Source organism: Microcaecilia unicolor, chromosome 1 (genome assembly GCF_901765095.1).
Source record: "Microcaecilia unicolor chromosome 1, aMicUni1.1, whole genome shotgun sequence".
NCBI classification, from domain to species: domain Eukaryota; kingdom Metazoa; phylum Chordata; class Amphibia; order Gymnophiona; family Siphonopidae; genus Microcaecilia; species Microcaecilia unicolor.
In genome coordinates, this window is record NC_044031.1 from 729,359,668 (window position 1) to 729,382,033 (window position 22,366).

The following is a 22,366-nucleotide window of genomic DNA, read 5'->3' on the forward strand; positions in this document are numbered from 1 at the left end:
AAGAATAGATTATTTCTTGTCTCTGTGCTCCTGTATTCAGCTATAACTGGATATTAACACTCTCAAAATTTGGTAATCTCCTTTTTAATACACCTGCAATCTAGATGATAAAATCTGATTCCAGACCACATGTTTCTCAAGGAATAAATGGCAGAACGTACACAAATACAGTTTTGTCTGTAGACAGTTTTTTCACCCTGTCAGAATAACGGTAGATGTAGAAGTCTTAAGAGCATTTAGATTTTCTCTCACCATATTGCACTGCTGCCTATCAAGAGGATGGTCTATACTAGCGACTATCAAGAACTCAAAGAATACGAATAGGTGCAGAAGGAAAAGCAACAATTTCAAACAAGAGAAAACTAGTGTTGCTTCCAGTTAGAGCCTTTGACAAACTTACTCACCTGTTAAGTGCAGACAAGAGTCTAAATCCTGGCCGTTTCTCTTCACTCCAGGGAGGCTGCTGCCTTCAGAGATGCAAAAAAAAAAAATTGCAACCCAAATTAAACAGGTCACTATGTTAAAAAATAAAAAGAAATCTCAAACTGCATACAGTTTCAGCATATTCACCACAAGACAAGAAAAACACAGTTTTAGAAATGACAATGGAAAGTCCTAAAGAGTTGGCAAGAAGGTAAGCATAATTCCTAACAAGACAAAACATTTTAGGAATCACTGATAATGGTCAGCATGGGCTAACAGTATTCAGTATTAGTGTAAGCTATCTATTCACAGAAATAAAATGGCCCTGTAGCAGACAGTGCATAGTAATGGTGGTAGTGAATGCCCCTTCCTTTCTGAATTCGCTACCAGAACCCTTATCCACACCCTTGTCACCTCTCGCTTGGATTATTGCAATTTGCTTCTCACTGGTCTTCCGCTCAGCCATCTCTCCTCTCCAATCTGTCCAAAATTCTGCGGCATGACTTATTTTCCGCCAGAATCGTTATACCCATACTAGCCCACTCCTCAAGTCACTTCACTGGCTCCCTGTCCACTTCCACATTCAGTTTAAACTTCTCGTACTGACCTTTAAATGCATCCACTCTGCAGCCCCCCATTACCTCTCCACTCTCATCTCTCCCTACATTCCTCCCCGTGAACTCCGCTCACTGGACAAATCTCTTGTTGTCCCCCTTCCCCTCCACTGCTAACTCCAGGCTTCGCTCCTTTTCTCTCGCAGCACCTTATGCCTGGAATAGACTTCCTGGACCTATACGTCTAGCTCCATCTCTACCTGTTTTCAAATCTATGCTGAAAACCCACCTTTTCACTGCTGCTTTTAGCTCCTAGCCACTACTCAATTGCCCTCCCCTTGTCTCTTCCTTCCTTCTCACCCATTACTTCCCTCACCCTAACTGTCTTGTCTGTCTGTATTATTTAGATTGTAAGCTCTTTTGAGCAGGGACTGTCTCTTTGTATCAGGTGTTCAGCGATGCGTGCGTCTGGTAGCGCTATACAAATGCTAATAATAAATCGCTAAAGATATTTTGATAGCCATTTACTAAACAGACAGTATGTATTATCTGCGGCAGGGTCCATTATATTCCTATAGGCCTTGTGGTAAACATTAGTGCATGCTGTTAATGACACCGCCTCCCCTTTGTGAAACAAAGGTCTTCACAGTGTCCAGTTGTGTGGCTGTTGCATCATTTCATGATCACAACTGTACAATCGTTTAAATAAAACATTTTGTACTCGTATAAAAGTGAAAATGGAGGCTTTATCAGATAAGGGCACCACATTCTGTTAGCTCTGGAATGAACTGCTCTGCCTATTACATAGCACGAAATTTTCACCGGAGAGCTGGTTTCATTACCAGCAGTGTACTACTACAAACTCACATTTGGTGCTGTAAAAAATCATACGAGACCACTGGAGCCAATAAGCTCTTGGAAACATTCATAGCAAGTCCTAACACAACAGTTCCTATTTTATCTGCTTAGCTCAGTGGCTCCCAAACTTTCTCAGTTCATGGCGCCCTTAGTATTTAAGTAGTTTTTTCATGGCACCCATAGGCCACACATTTCCTCTCAGGTCTCCCCCCCCTCCCCTGCTTCAGCTGGCAAGGCTTGGGCATCCCCACCAGCCATTCCATGGGTGCCACAATTTTGAAGGGTCTCTTAAAATATGCCATGGCTCCCCTGCGAGTTTGCTGCGGTGCCCTGGAGTGCCGCAGCATAGAGTTTGGAGCAGCTGACAAGATTCGGCCCACTTTCATAAACCTATTGGCACACTCAAAGCAGCTTACGATTGATCATCTACTATGTTGCAATGCTATTACAGAAAGGAAGAGCTCAGCCTAGTCCTAAATAAGCATGATCCCATAATCCATATTTGAATCCTGCACATTTTATAGGGTATTGCCACAAAGTGCTTCCCCAACAAAGCTGAAGGAATTAACTGCAAAGTTTTATAGCATTAGCACACATAGGTTGAAGACAATGTCTGTAAAACCTGAGCAATTAGTGGAGTACCATTCTACAGTTCAGCTTCAGGATCATGTTTTTCGCTTGCCAGCAACATTGTGACACTGGGCTCCTTCCTCCCTCGCATGATGGATTATGCTGTTTGATGTTTTTCAGCTTGGATGTGGTTGCCAATGGGAACAAGTGACACCAGGCAACCAGAGCGTGGGACATAGCCACTTGCCCAGACCAGCTAGACTCTTGAACTCTCTCACTAGAAATACTGCACTGAAAAAGGAACTATTTTTCTGAGGACATGAGCCTCTCCACTACAGCAGGTCATGGGGCAGGGCATATTTTTGCTTTCTAATTAAACTATCCGTACACAGTGCAAATCCCACAAAAGGCATATGGGCAAAGAAAGCTGACCTTCATTTACTGCAGCTTTTCAATTACTGGTGCCAAAAGCGAAGTGCATCACAAGAAATCGATGAGTACAGAAAAGGTCTCAACCTCGATTCAAATGTCTGCTCTCTTCAATGGCATTGCTTAATCCTCATTTTAGGAAAATAGCTATTGTATGCCCTTCATTACATATTTTTTTTCTTAATACTTTTTTCAGATTTAGTGTTTAATATTTGGTTTAATAATGGTCTGTCTGATGACATCCTGGTAGGTTTGAGTGTTGTGAGCGACCTGGATTCAACTGCTAGAGCCAGCTTTTCAGCCCAGCAGGGACTGGATATGCTGTGGAGAGTCCCAGGCATTTCCACTCGGGTGGGGGGGAGGGGGGGGGGAGTCAGGCCTAGTACAGTCATAGACTTTGCAATACCTATAGGGCAGTGCTTACTATTTCTGTGGCCACAATCCCATTTCCTAGGCTACAGAAACCATGTGACCCCCCGGCAGCACAGAAGAAAGATGTCCCTATGAAGGACCGGCCCAGGTTGTGACCCCAAGCACGGGTTTTCAGACTCCATTTGGGGGTCACAACACCCAGTTGGGGAAGCCCTGCTGTAGGACTTAAAATGAGTGCATGAGTTTTTTCTCCCCTGACCGTACCCCATCCTTTTACCACTAGCAACAGAACAGACACTATCTACACCATGGGTATTGCGGAGGGGGTGAAAGAAGGCACTTTGCAGAAGTCCATTTTATGCAGCTGTTGCCCATATATAATGGTAAACTTTGTTCTAAATTTCAATTTTGGATGTTAAAAAAACTAAATTTAAAAATTTAAAAAAAGAAACTACCGTAGGAACCCAGCACCTGACATTTCTTCCACTGTGAGCTTCTTTGCTGGCATAGACTTTGATCCTTCCATTGTGTGAAATTCATGACACTCTCATCATACTTCCACAGCATACTTTTACTGTGATGCCTCTTCTGCTGATTATAATGATACTGCAATGTACACTATACAAAGTCTACTCCTTACTTTTCAGTTAGTTGGAGTTCCTACACCAGTGATTTCCAAACCTGATCCTGGAGGCACCCCAGCCAGTAAGGTTTTCAGGATATCCACAATGAATACTCAGGAAAGAGATTTGCATGTACTTGCTCCACTTCATGCAAATCTCTCTCATGAGTATTCATTGTGGATATCCTGAAAACCTGACTGGCTAAGGGTTCCCTCAGGATAAGGTTGGGAACCACTGGGTTAAGGGAATACTTCAATGCCCCAGCGTGCTGTTTGGCAATGTTTCTTATGTTTCTGGGTACAGTGCCCCTCCCCCCCATGCTATATAGTCCCAGCATAACAAGTGGCTGAATGTGTAGCCATTGCAGATACTTCGCAATATATGTCAACTTTCTATTCCCATTCTAGATCTAGACCAGTGCTTCTCGACCCAATCCTCAGGGCACACCCACCCAGTCAGGTTTCAGGATATCCACAAAGAATGTGCAGTGTATGTATCTTAACCATTTCAGATGTTGGAAGAGAGAAAAGGTGTATAACTCCACTTTCTACTGAAAAGTAAAAAAGCAGTACAACTTGCAGTTACACAGAGGAGTAGACCATGTACAGTGTACACTGTATCATCATTATTATCAGCAAAAGAAGCATCACAGAAAAAGCACTGAACTAATCACCGATACCATTGTTCACTGGATATTTTCACAGCACACTTTTTGATTGCAAATGGCAAAGGTTTTATTTTTACAATGACTTATGGGGTTGAACTCTGCAATCATCAATCCATGCCTGTAGAAATATATTACACAGTTTCAAATAAAACATCTGATCAAGACAGTAACACTTCACCAGTGTAGAAGAAACAGGGGCGTAGCCAGACCTCGGCGGGAGGAGGCGGCCAGAGCCCGAGGTGGGGGGAGTCACTGTTTAGCCGCCTCCCCCCCCCCACAAACCCCCGCCCCCCACCGCAAAAACCCTTCCCTGTTGCCGCCAGGTACCTTGTTTGCTGGCGGGGGTCCCCAACCCCTGCCAGCCAAGCAGTCTTCTTCAGCGCCAGTCGACTCTGGCGCCTTCGCTGTGTGATGATCTGTTTCGAACTCCGGACGTCCTGTATGTAGCCCTGTGCAGGACGTAAGGTGTCAGAAACAGATTATCTATCACACAACGAAGGCACCAAAGAAGACTCTTTGGCTGGTGGGGGTTGGGGACCCCCGCCAGCAAACAAGGTACCTGATGCGGCGGGGGGGGGGGGGGGGGGGGGCGCCAGCAGCAGCTGGGGGGGGGGGTGCGGCTAGGGGGGGGTCAAATGTAGAGGGGGCCAGGGCTTAATCTGTGGGGGGCCCATGCCCTCGTAGCTACGCCCCTGAGAAGAAATAGCAAGTTTGGCACAAACAAAGCCATTCATCTGCTCATTATTTACATACTTCAATCACACACATCTTTAGTTTATATTTTCAGCAGGGTAGTTTAGAATTTGATCCTGCAACATTTAGGCTCAACACCAGGGACCTTAAGGAGCTGGTTCTACAGAGATGGTGAGACATCCTTACCTGCTCTGGTCTAGCACCTCATTCCCATGCCCTTTGACCTCTGTCAATCACATAGCAATTAGGTGTGTGAAAGTACAACGCATTTAACCGGCTATGGTAAAAACCATCTAGTCTTTTTTTTGTTGTTTAAGTTTTCCTGCTTTTACAATCCCATACAGGTCAAGAAAAGGATGGAAAAACAAATATACCAAATAAGAACTTAAATACGCAATTGTCCAAAGTCCACATTATGGAAGTTTTTCAACAAAATTGTGTCTTACGTTAATTTGCTAATGATGAAATAAACATGATATTATAAGAGACATTTTCAACTTGGCTGAGTCAAATCAACTATGGAGACATCTGTCCTGCAACAAGAACCTCCATTTAGTGTTATCTAGCTCATAATAAAGTTACTTTTCATATGATTTGGGCCTTGGTAGATGTCAAGGTAACTCAGGCCTCTTCTCAATCATCCATCCCAGTGTATCAGAGACCCACCAGCTTCCACAGCTCTCTTGTGACAGGCCTGACAAAAGTCCCAGAATATGAAAGCGACCATCCTGCACAAGGGACATTTCAACTCTGATAACACAAACTGGACAAGTGAAAATGCCTCAACAACTATGTCTACTTCAGTTTTCAGCAAAAGTTTTGCTTCAATGAAAAAGTAAAATTTGCATCTTATTTTGAATAATCTCTCAAACAGAAAAAAGTTCAAAAAAGTTTCTTACCTTCTCCAGCTATCAGATGGTGGCGAGAGGTAAACTGGTGCATACGGAGAACTGTCGCAGTGATGTGAAGTAAAGGAAAACCAGAAAACCAAATTCTAATATAAAACTACACTACCAACACCAGATGGCAATATCACCTTCTGGGGCCTGCAGATTCACAGTCAATTCTGGGAAGCAGTACAAAACTCACTATTCAATAGGACAGTTTTGTTTTTACTTTCAGTAAACATATTGTAAAAAAAAAAAAATCAAACAAATCAGCAACTATACCACAACAGCCTGAACACTCCGATAACAAGCATAAAGCATTATGAGTATAACCCCAATCACTGACTCCCCCACCCCTAAAACCTCCCACCACCCCCCCTTCAATAGATGATGCACACACCATAGTTTGAGTCTTATAAATAGCACAAGATTTCATATTGTGACCATAGTACCTCCGTTTTACCCTAATACAGAAAGAATACAAGAGATTACGTTTAGAAAAGTAGCCTCCCAAATAGCCCTGTAATCAAGGCCATTAACTATGTAGCATTGTCTTACTTGCCATTTCTTCAGCTGCCCCCCCCCCCCCCCACCAAAAAAAAAAAACATTTAAATCCCAAAGACTAAATCCCACAGGCCTTTAAAAAAGCAGCAGCTTTACAGTAGGTGTTCAGAGCCAAAATCCAGACCCATCCACAGAAAGCTGCCCATTTCATTGGTCACTTGATATGCATTATGTGAAACAGGATATGTAATTTTAACCCTGTGCACTTGTCTGTGACATTTAATAAAATACTGATTGATGTAAAGGTAAGTGTCATATGATACGTACTTTGTCAGGGTCGTCACATATGTGTGTAGAGTACAAAATTACTTAATCTACACGCGTACACAGTACACACATTCATTTACACCAGCTCTCGAGCTTACATTCAAGATGTGTTCTTAACACACACTAGTATTTTATAAAAACGACTAGGCACGTACTTGTCTTTACATAACACTTTACAAGTTTATTAGGTATGCGTTATACTGCCTATCGAGCAATCGTCTGAGCGATTTATAGAGTGTAAAACAAGGAGCAAGACAGAACATTTATAAAAGAAAGGAGGGTAGAACAGATTGAAAAAAAAAGAAAAACCTACAATCATCAATAGTAAAGGTAAACACCTGTTAAGGCTCCTACCATGGTGCCCCATTAAATAATTAGCCTCAAAGTGAACCAGCAGGGTAAGTTTGTGCTCACTCAAAATAAAATCGGGAAAAACAAAAACAAAAAATGAAATGAAGGTTCACACTGAGCAATAAGGGAAGGACTGGAAAGCAACAGGAGCTGTTAGGAAAGACAGCCGGCCTTGCTCTACCCCGACTAAACTGCAAGACCTCTCACTCCTCTACTGAACCTCTGAGGGAAGGCTCCGCTCCCCTTCCCCCACAATTGCCAACCCCAACAATGTTAAAAGAGAAAGTCTGTTGCCCTTTGAAACAATTAAGAGTTATTTTATAAAAGGCACCTTAAATAGCACTTCTAGAAGACACCTGTGACAGAACAGTGTGTTTTATGCCTGTAAAACTGCCTTTATTAATTCTTGAAGCGCATTTCTCTCGTTTGGTCAGCAGGTGGTGCATGTTATGTTTTAAGCTGTTACAAAGAACTGACCTTTCTTTCTTTTAGTTAGCACACAGATAAAGGAAATGCCTATAGTGATGTAACCAGCTTTCTTTTAAAATTTGACTGGGCTCTGATTGGCCCAGGAGCTTTTTTCATTTGGATTGTACTGGTTTCTCCTCAGTTGCAGCCTAGGAGAGGAGAGAGAAAAAGCTCTTTGCTGTAGCCCCGTAAAATAGTTATATTTGATAACTGGTTAGCAGCTATATGACCTGATCTCCCCAGGTACTTTTTAAAAAGTAAACAAATGTTCAGTTAGTGTTATAATTAATCCATATTTCAGTGACCTGTTATTGTTTGCTGATTGCACATTTTTTGGTACAATGTTCAACACTGTCTGGACTGAAAGAATCCTGGTGATTTGTGTGTTGGGTCTGTGAGTGCTTTCTGGGAACTGTGGGACCACTGGGAGTGTGGCCTCCAGAAACCTAAAAATCATTGGAGATAATTTGAGAGCGGGAGACTCGCCCAGAGGCAGTTGTGACCTAGTAGGTGAGAGTAGGATGCTAGTGTAGAGCATGAGTGGCAGGTGCAGGTGGACCCGAGCTGTGCTAGGGATAGACCCTCTAAAGTGGCTGCAGGGTAACCCCAGGCAGGTAGCTAGGTGTTGTGACACCACGATATTTTAAGTCTATTTTCAAAGGAAAGTAGGCACCAGCTTTTCTATACTTATGCAAGTAGTTAAAAATGTGCATTATATTTACAAGCAAATCAGTTACACTAGCCTTACCATTGGTATAAATGCCATGTCTCGATACGTACGATCCTCAAAATTAGGGCTGTACTGAGTTTTCATATTCAATTCACTTTTGCCTTGAATAATGCCCCAGATACATTAATTGTATTTGGCCAAATAGTGATTTAAATACAAATACGAATAATCCAAGGCTCTATTCAAAATACATGCCATCAAGCAACACACATACTTTTACACTGGTTTCAATTTTATAAGATGTCATTTACACATGTGTCACCATAGACAAGTCAATGACCAAAATACCCCCTCCCCCCAAGGTGTGTGCTTCACACCTACAAATGTGCACAGCACTTATAAATTTACTCTAATATTTAAATGCTTCTCTTGCCTAATATTTACCTAATGCATAACAGATTAAGCATAAAAGACTGTCTCTGCTTTTTGGCGTGTACAGTCTAGTTATGACAGGCAAGAGACACAAGAAACAAGTGGCTTTATAATTAACAGAGAAGCCATGATTGTGAACCAATTAAACAGGGTTATACAACCAAGTTACTGACCTGTAGCAGATGTTCTCCATAGACAGCAAAATACAAGTACTCACAACTGGGTTATGCCATTTGACAAAGCAAGCCTCTTAGTAAAATTTTTACAAACCTTAGAGAGGCCCACCATGACTTTCCACCTTGTGCTATCACATTGAACCTTCTTAGTCACTGGATGAGTTTAGGAGACTACCCCCAGGAGAGATCAAATATGAGAACATGTATCCTCCTGTCCCCAGGAAACTTTTAAACAACCTGGAAATCAAGCAAACTGAGCGCTGATGGGAATCATAGTACTAAACTACACTAGATCCTGAGACGGCCCACCTAATTTTAGCTTGGGTGATGCAGTAATTCTGACCTCACCCCAGGTGTATTTGTCTAGGAATGAGAATAGATTCAGCCTTGACAATAAAACCACAAATGAGTGTTTGTTCTACTTTCTTCAGATTATAGCTCCTGTGTAGACTCCTCTCTTGACAATAAAGTGAAGATACTTACCTGTAGCAAGTATTCTCCGAGGATAGCAGGCTGATTGTTCTCACATGTGGGTCAAATCGGCCCGGGAGCCGGCGTTTTGCAAGAGCAAAAAATAAGCTTTTGCCAGAGTCTTCTGGCATGTGTGCAGCAATTGGAGATTGTGCGTTTCCGATGGCGACTCCCCTCCTGTTGGGACTGAAAAAAAAACAAGCAACTGGGCGGACTGTCTGAAGGGCTTTATCCGCTCCACGTAAAAGGCCAATGCTCTCTTGCAGTCCAAGGTGTGCAAACTGCTTTTGCAAGGGTGGGCATGCGGTTGGGGACAAAATGTTGGCAAGACATTTGACTGGTTCGGATGGAACTCTGACACCACCTTCAGTAGCAACTTAGGGTGCGTGCGGAGGACTACTCTGTTGTGATGAAACTTAGAATAAGGTGCATCTACCAATAGGCCTGAAGCTCACTGACCCTACAAGCTGAAGTTAACAGCCACCAAGAAAATGACCTTCCAGGTCAAGTACTTCAGATGGCAGGAATTCAGTGGCTCAAAAGGAGCTTTCATCAGCTGAGTGAGAATGATGTTGAGATCCCATGACACTGGTGGAGGTTTGACAGGGGGCTCTGGCAAAAGCAAACCTCTCATGAAGCGAACAACTAAAGGCTGTCCAGAGATAGGCTTACCCTCTACACGCCAACGATAAGCACTAATTGCACTGAGGTGAACCCTTACAGAGTTGGTCTTGAGACCAGACTTTGAGAAGTGTAGAAGGTATTCAAGCAGGGTCTGTGTAGGACAAGAAAGAAGATCTAGGGCCTTGCTGTCACACCGGATGGCAAACCTCCTCCATTTGAAAGAGTAACACCTCTTTGTGGAATCTCTCCTGGAAGCAAGCAAGACTCGGGATACACCCTCTGAAAGACCCAAGGAGACAAATTCTAAGCTCTCAATGTCCAGGCCATGAGAGCCTGACTGGAGGTTGGAATGTAGAAAGCCATTCCTCGTTCTGGGTGACGAGGGATGGAAAACACTTTAATCTCCATGGTTCTTCGGAGGACAACTCCAGAAGAAGAGTGCACCCTTCTGGCCGGGCCAGGTTTGGTTCCATCAGGATCATGGTTCCGCAGTCTTGCTTGAGTTTCAGCAAAGTCTTTCCTACTAGAAGTATGTCTCCGAGGTGCTCTTTACCTGCCAATCGTTCAGACATGGAAACACATGCACTCCCAGTCTGCATAGTGACGCTGCGACCACAGCTAAACACTTTGTAAATACTCTGGGCGCAGACTGCAGGCCAAAGGGCAGTACACGGTACTGAAAGTGCTGTGTTCCCAGCCAAAATCGAAGATACTTCCTGTGAGCTGGAAGTTATCAGGATGTGTGTGTAAGCATCCTTTAAGTCCAGAAAGCATAGCCAATTGTTCTTCTTCATCATGAGAAGAAGGATGCCCATGGAAACCATCCTGAACTTTTCTCAGACTAGAAATTTGTTCAGGGCCCTTAGGTCTAGGATGGGACGCAGCCCTCTGTTTTCTTTTGTACAAGGAAGTACCTGGAATAGAATCCCAGCCCTTCTTCCCCTGGTGGAACGGGTTCGACCACATGGGCCTGTAGAAGGGCGGAGAGTTCCTCTGCAAGTACCTGCTTCTGCTGTGAGCTGTAGGACTGAGCTCCCGGTGGGCAATTTGGAGGTTCAGATTCCAGATTGAGAGTGTATCCTAACCGGACTATTTGAAGAACCCACCGGTTGGAGGTTATAAGAGGCCACCATTGGTGAAAAAATATCAACCTCCCTCCAACCGGTAAGTCGTCCAGTACGGACACTTTTATTGAGGCTATGCTTAACTGGAGCCAGTCAAAAGCCCGTCCCCTGCTTTTGCTGGGGAGCAGTATGGGCCTTAGTCGCACACTGTTGACGAGAACGAGTGTGCTGGGGTTGAACCTGGGCAGGCTGCCGAGAAGCAGGAGTGTACCTACGCCTCGAATAGGAATAGGGAGCACTCCTCCTCTCACCAAAAAACCTCCTAGCTGAGGAGGCAGTAGCAGAAGACGTCCGGTGGGAAAGAGAATCCATAGCATCATTATGCTTCTTGATCTGATCAACTAGATCCTCTACCTTTTCACCAAAAGATTATCTCCCCCCCCCCCCCCCCCCCCCCCCAGCAAGGAACATCCGCCATTCGCTGCTGGACAGAATGATCCAGGTTAGAGACACGCAGCCATGAGAGTCTGTGCATCACTATACCTTGAGCAGCAAACCTGGATGCCACGTCAAAAGTGTCAAAAGTACCCCTGGCGACACACCTTCTGCTGCCTGACCACCTGGTGAAAAGGCTTGGCCAGCTCCGTAGGGAGTGCATCAACCAAGCTCGACAGTTGCCATATCGAGTCCTGCAAGTGCACGCTCTTGAAGAGCTGGTAAGACTGGATCTTGGCAGCGAGCATAGCGGCCTGATACGTCTTCCTCCCAAAAGAGTCAAGAGCTCCAGCCTCACTGCCTGGGGCGCCGAAGCATAGTCCCTAGTACTCCTGGCTCTCTTGAGGGCGGAGTCCTCCACCATGGAATTGTGGGGTAACAGACCTCATCAACCCAGGTTCGGGCCAGAGGAGCTGACCAGTTTCGCATAAGGACTTCCTTCAGTACCTTATGCAAAGGAACTGTCACAGCCTCTTTAGGGGAAGAAGAATAATTCAGAACCTCTAGCATCTCAGTCCTGGGCTTATCCTCAACCTCCACAGGGAAGGGAATAGCCGTAGTCATTTCCCGGACAAGAGAGAAAAAGGACAGACTCTCCGGTGAAGAGAGTCTCCTTTCTGGTGGAGGGGAAGGATCAGCGGGAATCCCAAAGGACTCATCAGAAGTACCTGGGATCCTCTTCTGGCTCCCACGAACGCTCCTGCTCAGTATCGGATAGAACCTGAGTCAAGGTGCTTCGACACTGAACCTGCTCGACGCCGAGGAACGATGTCCTCTATGGCGATGTCAAGAGGCTGATGCCCGGTCTGACTGCGGCGAAGCTCCCTCCACCAACATCGAAGGGAAGTCGATGTGGGTGGCAGCCGATGTGGATGCCGCAAACGGCATTGCGGTCGGGGACCTCACCGCAGGCGAAGGGCCAGACACCGCTGCAGCAGCAGGTACAAAAGGCGCAAGCACCCCCGACACCGAAGCTGTCGTAGCAGTCCCTCCAGAAGTTCTGGAAACAAGGCCCGGATGCGCTCGTCGAGAGCCACCATTGGAGAAGGCTGCGGGGTCGGTGGAACAGGCGGTGTCAGAATCTGTGGAGGCTCAGGAGTAGGTGCCGGGCTGCTAGGAGACTGACGCGTCGGCACCTCCTGTATCGAGGGGGAGCGATCCTCTCAGCGTCGACGCTTCTCGGGTGTCGACTCTCTTGACGCCCTGGAGCTCCCGGTACCATGTATCGAAGGAGAACGATGATGGTGCTTCTTCGCCTTCGCTTGACGCCCGTCATCGAGACTCCTCGGTACCAATGAGGACATGGAATCCTCACGCCTCCTCAGGGCCGACCTGCATAACAGGAGGCCTCGAGACAGGTGGAGACCCACTCGATGCCTCACTTCTCCCAGTGTGAGTTGGTCAATGCTCCTTTCGATGTTGACGCCGCCGACCTCGGCACCGATGTCAATGTCAACGTTGAAGGACCGGACTGAGCCCCAAAAAGGTTTGCTCGTGGGCTTCTCGAGACGCTTGGGTCCGTTTCTTCATACGAAGACACAGACTACAAGCGGTTGGGCTATGTTCGGGCCCAAGGCACTGGATACACCAGGCATGGGTATCGGTACCTGAGATAGTCCGGTTACACCGCGTACAACGCTTGAAGCCGCTGGGTGTCTTTCGATGACATGGAAGGAAAAACGGCTTCGGCGAAATCAAACAACGCGATTGCGCAAAAAAAAGAGAAGGGCACAAAAAGGGAGAAAGGCCGGCTGCGTCGAAAAGAAAGTAAACTTAAAATAGAGGAAAAAAAATACTAGAACTAACTACTGGGAAATTTAACTTTTTTTTTTTTTTAAGGAAATGACTAAAATAATAAAAGAAATAGTCGGCAGACTCCGTTCCTGGGCCAAGAACGAGGAGAGCAGAAAAAAATCCTGTCACCTCTTCGCTGACAAAAAAGAACTGAGGAAGCACGCTCACGCGACGGGCAGGAAATCATCCGTGCATGCGAGGTGCGTGCGATTCATGCGCTAGAAGACTAGCAAAAGTTTTATTTTGCTGGCAAAATGCCGATTCCTGGGACGACGCAGACCGACCCACATGTGAGAACAAGCAGCCTGCTTGTCCTTGGAGAATAAATGGTATGGAAAACAGGCAATATGGTTTATTATCTGCTTTCATTTTCTGTGTTTCTTTATGAGAGCTCACAGTCCTGCTTATCCTCAGAGAAACAATGATGCAAGGTCCCAAACTTTCAAAGGCAGTTAAGACACCCCATCAAACATATAAATGGCAAGTGACCGACTCACCTGCAAATGCGCAGTAGAGACTTCCCTCTCTGTCCCACCCTCGCGTCAAGACGTGATGACATCAGAGGGCGGAACAGAGAGGGAAACGGAGTCGGACTGTCGGATGCTGCCGCTGGAGCCTGGAAACGAACATCGCGCGCACCAACCTCCACCCTCCCCCCCCATCCCCGCCGCCGCTCCCCTCCGTATCGGACCCCCTGCACTGACCTGACAGCACCTCTCACCTCCGTGTGGAAGCGCTGCAGGCAGCAGCAGAGCGATCTGCTGCTGCCTGCAGCGCTTTCGCACGGAGGTGAGACGCGCTGTCAGGTCAGTGCAGGGGGCCCGGCGGCGAGGAGGGTTGCTGGACATGGGGTGAGAGCAGGGCAGAGAGGGGGGTTGCTGGACATGGGGGGAGGGCAGGGTTGGTGGACGGGGGGGGGGGGCCAAGGTAAAGAGGAGGGTTGCTGGATATGGGGGGGGGGAGGATCGGTGGACGCGTTGAGGCCAGGGGAGAGAGGAGGGCTGCTGGACATGGGGGGAGGGCAGGGGAGAAAGGATGGTTTGCAAAACACAAATCTCGCCCGTTTTAACGGCTTAACGGCTAGTATATACAATAAGTGTTTAAATTTCAGAAGAGAAGCTATACACTATTCCCCAGATTTTAGAAGCTATATACTAGTCCCCAAATTCTATATAATGCAAATAGTGGAACTTGAGTTGCACGCGCAATTCAGGTCATACTCTGTATTGCACACACAACTTAATTATCTTAACAAGTGAATCACTACTGATAATTGCCAAGCAATTGACACTAATTGGTTTTAATTAGAATTCACACACACAGCTTGCTAAGTGTATTCTGTAAGTGATGCATATAAATTCTAATATGTGCTGCTGAAAAGGGGGTGTGGCCATGGGCGTGGACTGGGCAGATCATGGGCATTTTTATAAATTATGCGCATTGTTATAGAATACATTCACTCCGCCCCTTAGTTGCCAGCATTTACACCAAGTTTTACTTGGCATAAACTCCCACGACTAGATTTAATCACGTGGATGGGCCCTAGGCATATTCTATAGTTTATAGGTGTTTTTTTTCGACACCAATTTTTAAGGCGCTGTAAATAGAATCTAGCCCTATGTTACTATGGTTTTATTGGGTTTTTTTAAAGTTATATTTAAGCTTGAGAGACCGGACACCCCTATCAACTGTATAAAAATGGAAGGATGACAGGTAGCCAATAAGAGCTGTGCTTTCACCAAGGCTTCCCCTGCCCACCCCTCACTGTTTGACACATTAAAATACTTAAAGACAGACGAGAACTCACTGGAAAAAGAAATTTAATTTCACACACAGGCTTATTTTCGAAAGAGAAGGGCACCCATCTCGGCAAAATCGAAAGCTGATTTTGGGCGTCCCCAACTGCTTTCCGTCGCAGGGACGGCCAAAGTTCACGGGGGCATGTCGGAAGCATTGCGAAGGCGGGACTGGGGCGTGCTTAACACATGGGCGTCCTCAGCCGATAATGAAAAAAAGAAGGGCGTCCCTGACGAGCACTTGGCCAACTTTACTTGGTCCATTTTTTCTTGCGAACAAGCCTCAAAAAGGTGCCCAAACTGATCAGATGACCACCGGAGGGAATTGGGGATGACCTCCACTTACTCCCCCAGTGGTCACTAACCCCCTCCCACCCTAAAAATAAAAAAAAGAAACTTTAAAAATATTTTTGCCAGCCTCAAATGTCATACCCAGCTCCCTGACAGCAGTATGCAGGTCCCTGGAGCAGTTTTAGTGGGTGCAGCGCACTGCAGGCAGGCAGACCCAGGCCCATCCCCCACCTACCTGTTACACTTGTGGTGGTAAATGTGAGCCCTCCAAAACCCACAAGCAGGTGCCCTTCACCCCTTAGGGCTATGGTAGTGGTGTACAGTTGTGGGGAGTGGGTTTTGGGGGGCTCAGCACACAAGGTAAGGGAGCTATGCACCTGGGAGCAATTTGTGAAGTCCACTGCAGTGCCCCCTAGGGTGTCCGGTTGGTGTCCTGGCATGTGAGGGGGGCCAGTGCACTACGAATGCTGGCTCCTCCCATGACCAAATGGCTTGGATTTGGTCATTTCTGAGATGGGCGTCCTCGGTTTCCATTATCGCTGAAAAATGGGGGCGACCATCTCTAACGTCGACCTGAATGTTAAGATTTGGGCGTCCCCGACCGTATTATTGAAACGAAAGATGGCCGCCCATCTTGTTTCGATAGTGCGGGTTCCCCTGCTCCTTCCCGAGGACATCCTGCGAAGATGCCCTCAGGAAAACTTGGGCGCCCCCCGTTCGATTATGCCCCTCACAGTGTCTGTTGTACTCTGGTTTACTGTACACCATTCCTATACCTAAGATTCTAGCCCAGGCACCTACTGGAAGATTAAACAAAAGTTCTCTCTAAACTTAAGCCCCAGCTCTCAGTTTCAGAGGAACAGCACAGGCTTTATCAAATGTAACAGATATTTACAGATTTCTTTTGTGCTACTTCGGACATTCGGCGCCACTCCACTGAATGGCAACCTTGTAAATAGTCTCTGGCTATGGAGAAGAAACCTTCACTAGAATCTTTATCTGTTCCTGTAGCCAAGGATCTCAGTAAACAGGTTGCAGCTCAAACCACTAAGATGCGAGTGTACAGAACATAACAATTAACGGAGAACTCAAGAAATAATAAGCAGAAGGAAGTCTGAAAGAGCCTCTGTTAATCAGTAACAAGGTTAAAGCTCTGTAAGATTCCTAAATAGTAAGACAGTCATTAAGCAGATCCCCATAAATGAATTCGCGTATGCCACATACATTCGTGTATGCCACATACCTAAATTCTGGGGACATCTAAATAGAAGTGTAGAGGCCAAGAATTCATCGGGCACCTCATTAACAGCAAGGGTATGCAATGAGGGACTACATTCAAAGGGCACACTGTCCTTGTCTTCATAACCTTGGAAAGAGCCTGGGAGGTAGTGTTTCATTCATATACTCACACCCATATTTAACTGTTCTTTAAAGAAATCAATAGCCTTTCTGACTCTGAGTGTCCTCACTTGACAATCTCTCAGTCAAGACTGTATGTGTGCAGAAAACATGGAATGGACCCACTGCATTTCAGCATCTTTCCTTCCCTTGGTAGAAATTTAAGTGGCTTCTGAAGTTTCCTTTAGAAAAAACTGGAAGTCATATGGAGCAGGGGAAGCATTTTTTGACTTGGAGGGGAACAAAAGTCAGGTATGCTGCCTGCCATCAGACTTTGGTTCGTACCCAGTATTCCAAAGAAAACCAAAGGAAACACAGCAGTATTAAAACCAATGTTTAAGCACACTAACTTAAATGGAACAAAACAAAATCTTTATTTGGCAGCACTTAAGCCTTTCAACACTATGCTGATAAATGTGACTTGTCTCTGGTCAAGCAGTTCAAGGGATCTGTGTACCACGACCTTTTATCTCCAAGTCACCTGTTCAAACCCAGTTCAGGTCAACAGGTACTTAAAAGGTGGCCTGTGTGAAATGAGTTTGTGTTCTCTCTCCTGCTCTAAGGACCAATACAGAAACATTATGCACCATGCCCTCTGAAAATCTACTGAAAGCCTTCTAATAATTATTTTAGCCAATATTTACAAATAATGGTTAAGTATTATTCAACGTCAGGTACAAGTTCACAAGATGAAATTAAAAAAGTGTTTTACTGGCTCTGAATGCAAATGTATTTTATCTTGGCGCTCCTACACTCCAGTATTAATAAAGATTTGACACACAGATAGTGTCTCCAAATGATCATCATGTGTATATATATATACCAGAACAGGAATGAGTGTCACTCATAAGGCCAGGAGTATTGTGTATTATCTCAATCTCCCAAATTACAGGGTGTAACGTGTACACAAAACCAAGTTGCTTTCTAAAGTTACTTAATAAAGCATTATATTAATGCTTACTGTGGCAAGATCCATGAACTCTTTAGTTACCATAACTTTCAGTATCAACATTAGCATCCATTTGCCCTGTCAGCTCTGTGTGCAAAAAAGTTAAAAAACAAAAAACTGTTCATCTCTGAAATAAAAGGAAATTTAAGAGAAAAGAACCTTAGAGACTTTCTGTTGCTCGGACAATTTTAAAACAAAACTGAATGATCATCAACACTGTAATAGTAAGTTCGGAGAGTAAATACTGTCAGACAGATGCTTAAGAAATGCAGGGAAATGAGGTATTCATTCGTCCACAAGACAGTGCACATGAAAAACTGTGGATGTGGCCACCTGTCAAGAACATTACTACTACTACTACTACTACTATTTACTACTACTTAACATTTCTAAAGCGCTACTAGGGTTACGCAGCGCTGTACAATTTACTTAGCATTTTTATAGCGCTACAAAGCGTACATGACAGCAACATACTCAAATGCTGACGAGATTCTAAGTTATTAACTATGGGCCTGATATTCAAATGCATTTATATTCCTAACAGAGTTAATGCTCATAAATTGGCCTCTGAAAATAGGGCAGGGAAAAGGACATGGGGTCCTTTTACTAAGGTGCGCTAACGATTAGGAATAGAATGGGCGTCTTATTTAGTGCACGCTAATCATTAGCACACCTTAGTAAAAGGACCCTAAAAGGAGCTCCGCACTGATTTTCAGCACTAGGTTCATAAATTACTTAATTTAAAATATTTATAATCCACTCTGTCTTTTAGTTCTAGGCAGAGTACATATACAGTACATACATACAAAAATAAAGCATTAAGACAGTAATAATAAACACCCAGAGATATTACAGAGCCGTCGAGTGCACGTAAATAAGCCTTCAAATGTTTTCTAAACTGTAAACGTGAGGTCATAACACGTAATTCGATAGGAAGTGAATTCCATAATTCAGACCCTTCAATCTGCACCATGGCTGATCAAAATGTATCGAGTTTAACCTGCTTAAATGATGGTATGTCCAACAATATTTTTTTTCCATTGAGCGTAAATTCCAAGAGGGTCGATAGATTAATGTGGATGCTAGTGCTAATGGAGCTACATTATTTAATGCTTTGAAGATTAATGTCAAAACTTTGAATCTAATTCTCCAAGATACTGGGAGCCAAATGTAACTTTCAAAATCGGTGTCATATGCTCAAATCATGTGCACCTGTTAGCAATTTCACCGCAGGAGTTTGGGCAATTTGCAAAGTATGTAAAATTGAGTTGGGAAGACCGAAATAAAATTGAATTAGGCTCATAAATCTAGGTAAACGAATGGCAGGCCTAAATTTATGAACATAAACTACTAAATTAAGATGAATTTTCAGCTGAACATTTAGGCTGTTTGGCTGAAAATAGGGCACAAATTTAAGGGAGTTTTTTTTTTTTTTTGTAATATTAGGCCCTACATTACTATTACAACACGAACTGAGTTCGATTCCCGACCCAGGCAGCTCCTTGTGACTCTGGGCAAGTCACTTAACCCTCCATTGCCCCATGTAAGCCGCATTGAGCCTGCCATGAGTGGGAAAGCGCAGGGTACAAATGTAACAAAAATAAAATAGATACTATTGGAGATTCTACATGGAATGTTGCTACTATTGGAGATTCTACATGGAATGTTGCTATTCCACTAGCAACATTCCATGTAGAAGGCTGCACAGGCTTCTGTTTCTGTGAGTCTGACGTCCTGCACGTACGTGCAGGACGTCAGACTCACAGAAGCAGAAGCCTGCGCGGCCACATTGGTGATCTGCAAGGGCCGACTTCTACATGGAATGTTGCTAGTGGAATAGCAACATTCCATGTAGAATCTCCAATAGTAGCAACAGTGGAGGAGTGGCCTAGTGGTTAGGGTGGTGGACTTTGGTCCTGAGGAACTGAGTTTGATTCCCACTTCAGGCACAGGCAGCTCCTTGTGACTCTGGGCAAGTCACTTAACCCTCCATTGCCCCATGTAAGCTGCATTGAGCCTGCCATGAGTGGGATAGCGCAGGGTACGAATGTAAAAAAAAAAAAAAAAAGTGTGACTCCATGGATGAAACTTGTCAGTGTGGTCACCAGAAACAGTTGGTGGGAGGTCACCAAGGAACTTGTCAGGATCCCTGACCTAGCTAAGTAGCATGGATGACCACAGAGGAATTTGTTTTTTTTGTTTTGGAATCTTGCACTCTGAGGCAAGTTTACTCACAGTATTTGCTAGGTTAAGGTCACAGTGACTGTTGCAATACCAGTGTGGGTTGTAAGTTACCTGCATACTATATGGATGGCAAATTAGACAAGAGTAGATGGTCTCTTTCTGCTGTCATGTTGCACTGTTAAGAAGCAGTAGCAAAAAACAAAAAGAGCAAACTTCTTGTGGTCATACCAAGGAGATGGTGAATGCAAATATTTCTCATGCATATTCATTGTGGATATCCTGAAAACCTGATGGGACATGTGCCTCAAGAACCAGACTGAGAAGCACTAGAGCAGTAAATCCATTTGTAACATAATGGATCCATTTTATATTAAAATAAACCTCTTTGCGCTGTGAGCTCAAACTGGGCAAGTGGCACCTAGGCACTCTTTCATGCCACACCATACTCTCTATATATTGACACGACAAGTTATCCGAGAAAAGAGTGGCATTTATTATGGCTGCAGCATTCTACAACTTAATAAATGTAAACACATTCACAGTAGTAATCAACTTCATTCATGTATGCCATTTTAAAGTAATAAGTAATCATCTATATGCCTCAAATTTCTATGTACAGCATTTAGGGCATGTAGCCTAGCCTTTTGAGTCACACGCTCCCTCTATTTCTACCTTAGTCATTATATTTCGTTCCGTCTAGGGCATATACCACTGACATGCCAAGGCACTAACATCACAGCTTCTGATCAGGAGATTGCCATAAAAGCATCTCCCCCTTCTCAACCGCTGACTCACTTTCTTGAAGCCTTCAGACTCCTCATTCCGTCGAAGTCTAAGATAGGCCACGATGATCAGCTGTAACTCTGGCACTGACCTCCCTCTGTAAAAAAGGGGAACTGCCCCTGGCCTTAGCCATCATCCAGGCTACTACTTGCATGGGCCAACAACCACTTGACCTTGATTTGGTCTGCAACATACTGCTGGAGCAGCTGGCAAAAATGATGATTGCACCTTTGCAATCGCCACCCTTATTGCCTCCAGTGGCCACGTCCTTTCTCCACCTCCTGGCCTTCCTCCCTGGATGTCTGTCTCCCCCCCCCCCCCCCCCCCCCATCTACCCTTACTACCTCCCCTTCTCTATCCCTAATCTGCCTCGCTTAAGCTTACAATCCCTTCCTTAAACTCCCTCAGTCCTCCCTCCCTCCCAATACCACCCCCTCCGGCTGTACTGGCCTGCTGTCCATTTGTGCTTGTGACCACCTAATGTCTGGGTCACTGGCATTTTTAGCAAGCATACCAATCGTGCAGAGGTGGTAAGTGTGACAATTTCAGATTGCATAGGATAAAGCAAAGAAGATCTTTAGCTACAAAGAAGTGATGAGAAAACCAGATCAAATACAGTGTCTATAGCATACCTGAAACCACTGGAAAACTAGGATCCATTGGGCTTCTCTCAAATAGAGAGGTGCCATGGGAGTGACATGTACTGTCCGAGGCCATGTGGCCCATTAATGCCACACTTGTCGAGCTGTGACCTGCTTGCTGCTTCGGACCTGCGAGGCAAGTGTTATCAACGTCTCTGCTCTCACTTGGGTAAAGAAAGCCCAAGTCTGAAATGTATAGAGCAGGGCTCTACCCCTGATCTCTCACCTTGCATCCAAACCAAAGTTTCAGCGTGCTTGTCTGACATTGCTGTCTGGATGTCTCAACGCTACCTGAAATTAAATATGACCAAAACCGAGCTTCTCATTTTCCCCCCCAAACCCACCTCCCCGCTCCCCCCCGTTTTCTATTTCTGTTGATGGCTCTCTCATTCTCCCTGTCTCCTCAGCTCGAAACCTTGGGGTTATATCTTTTGACTCTTCTCTCTCCTTCTCTGCTCATATCCAGCAGATCGCCAAGACCTGTCGTTTCTTTCTTTACAACATCCGTAAAATCCGCCCCTTTCTTTCTGAGCACTCTACCAAAACCCTCATCCACACCCTTGTCACCTCTCGTTTAGACTACTGCAATCTGCTTCTTGCTGGCCTCCCAATTAGTCACCTCTCCCTTCTCCAGTCAGTTCAAAACTCTGCTGCCCGTCTCGTCTTCCGCCAGGGTCATTTTACTCATACTACCCCTCTCCTCAAGACCCTTCACTGGCTCCCTATCCGTTTTCGCATCCTGTTCAAACTTCTTCTACTAACCTATAAATGTACTCACACTCTGCTGCTCCCCAGTATCTCTCCACACTCGTCCTTCCCTACACCCCTTCCCTTGCACTCCGTTCCCTGGATAAATCCTTATCTGTTCCCT

At 45.0% G+C, this 22,366-nt stretch overlaps 1 protein-coding gene across 1 annotated transcript in view; it reads right to left on the reverse strand.

Moving 5' to 3' along the window:
• Positions 1 to 22,366, reverse strand: part of CRTC3 (CREB regulated transcription coactivator 3) — a 193,526-nt gene that overhangs the window by 71,407 nt on the left and 99,753 nt on the right. The window contains exons 4-5 of the mRNA XM_030189632.1: positions 6,089 to 6,147; positions 405 to 467 (exon numbers count right to left, since the gene is read on the reverse strand). Coding sequence (XP_030045492.1) covers positions 405 to 467; positions 6,089 to 6,147 — 122 coding nt within the window. The remainder of the gene's footprint in view (positions 1 to 404; positions 468 to 6,088; positions 6,148 to 22,366) is intronic.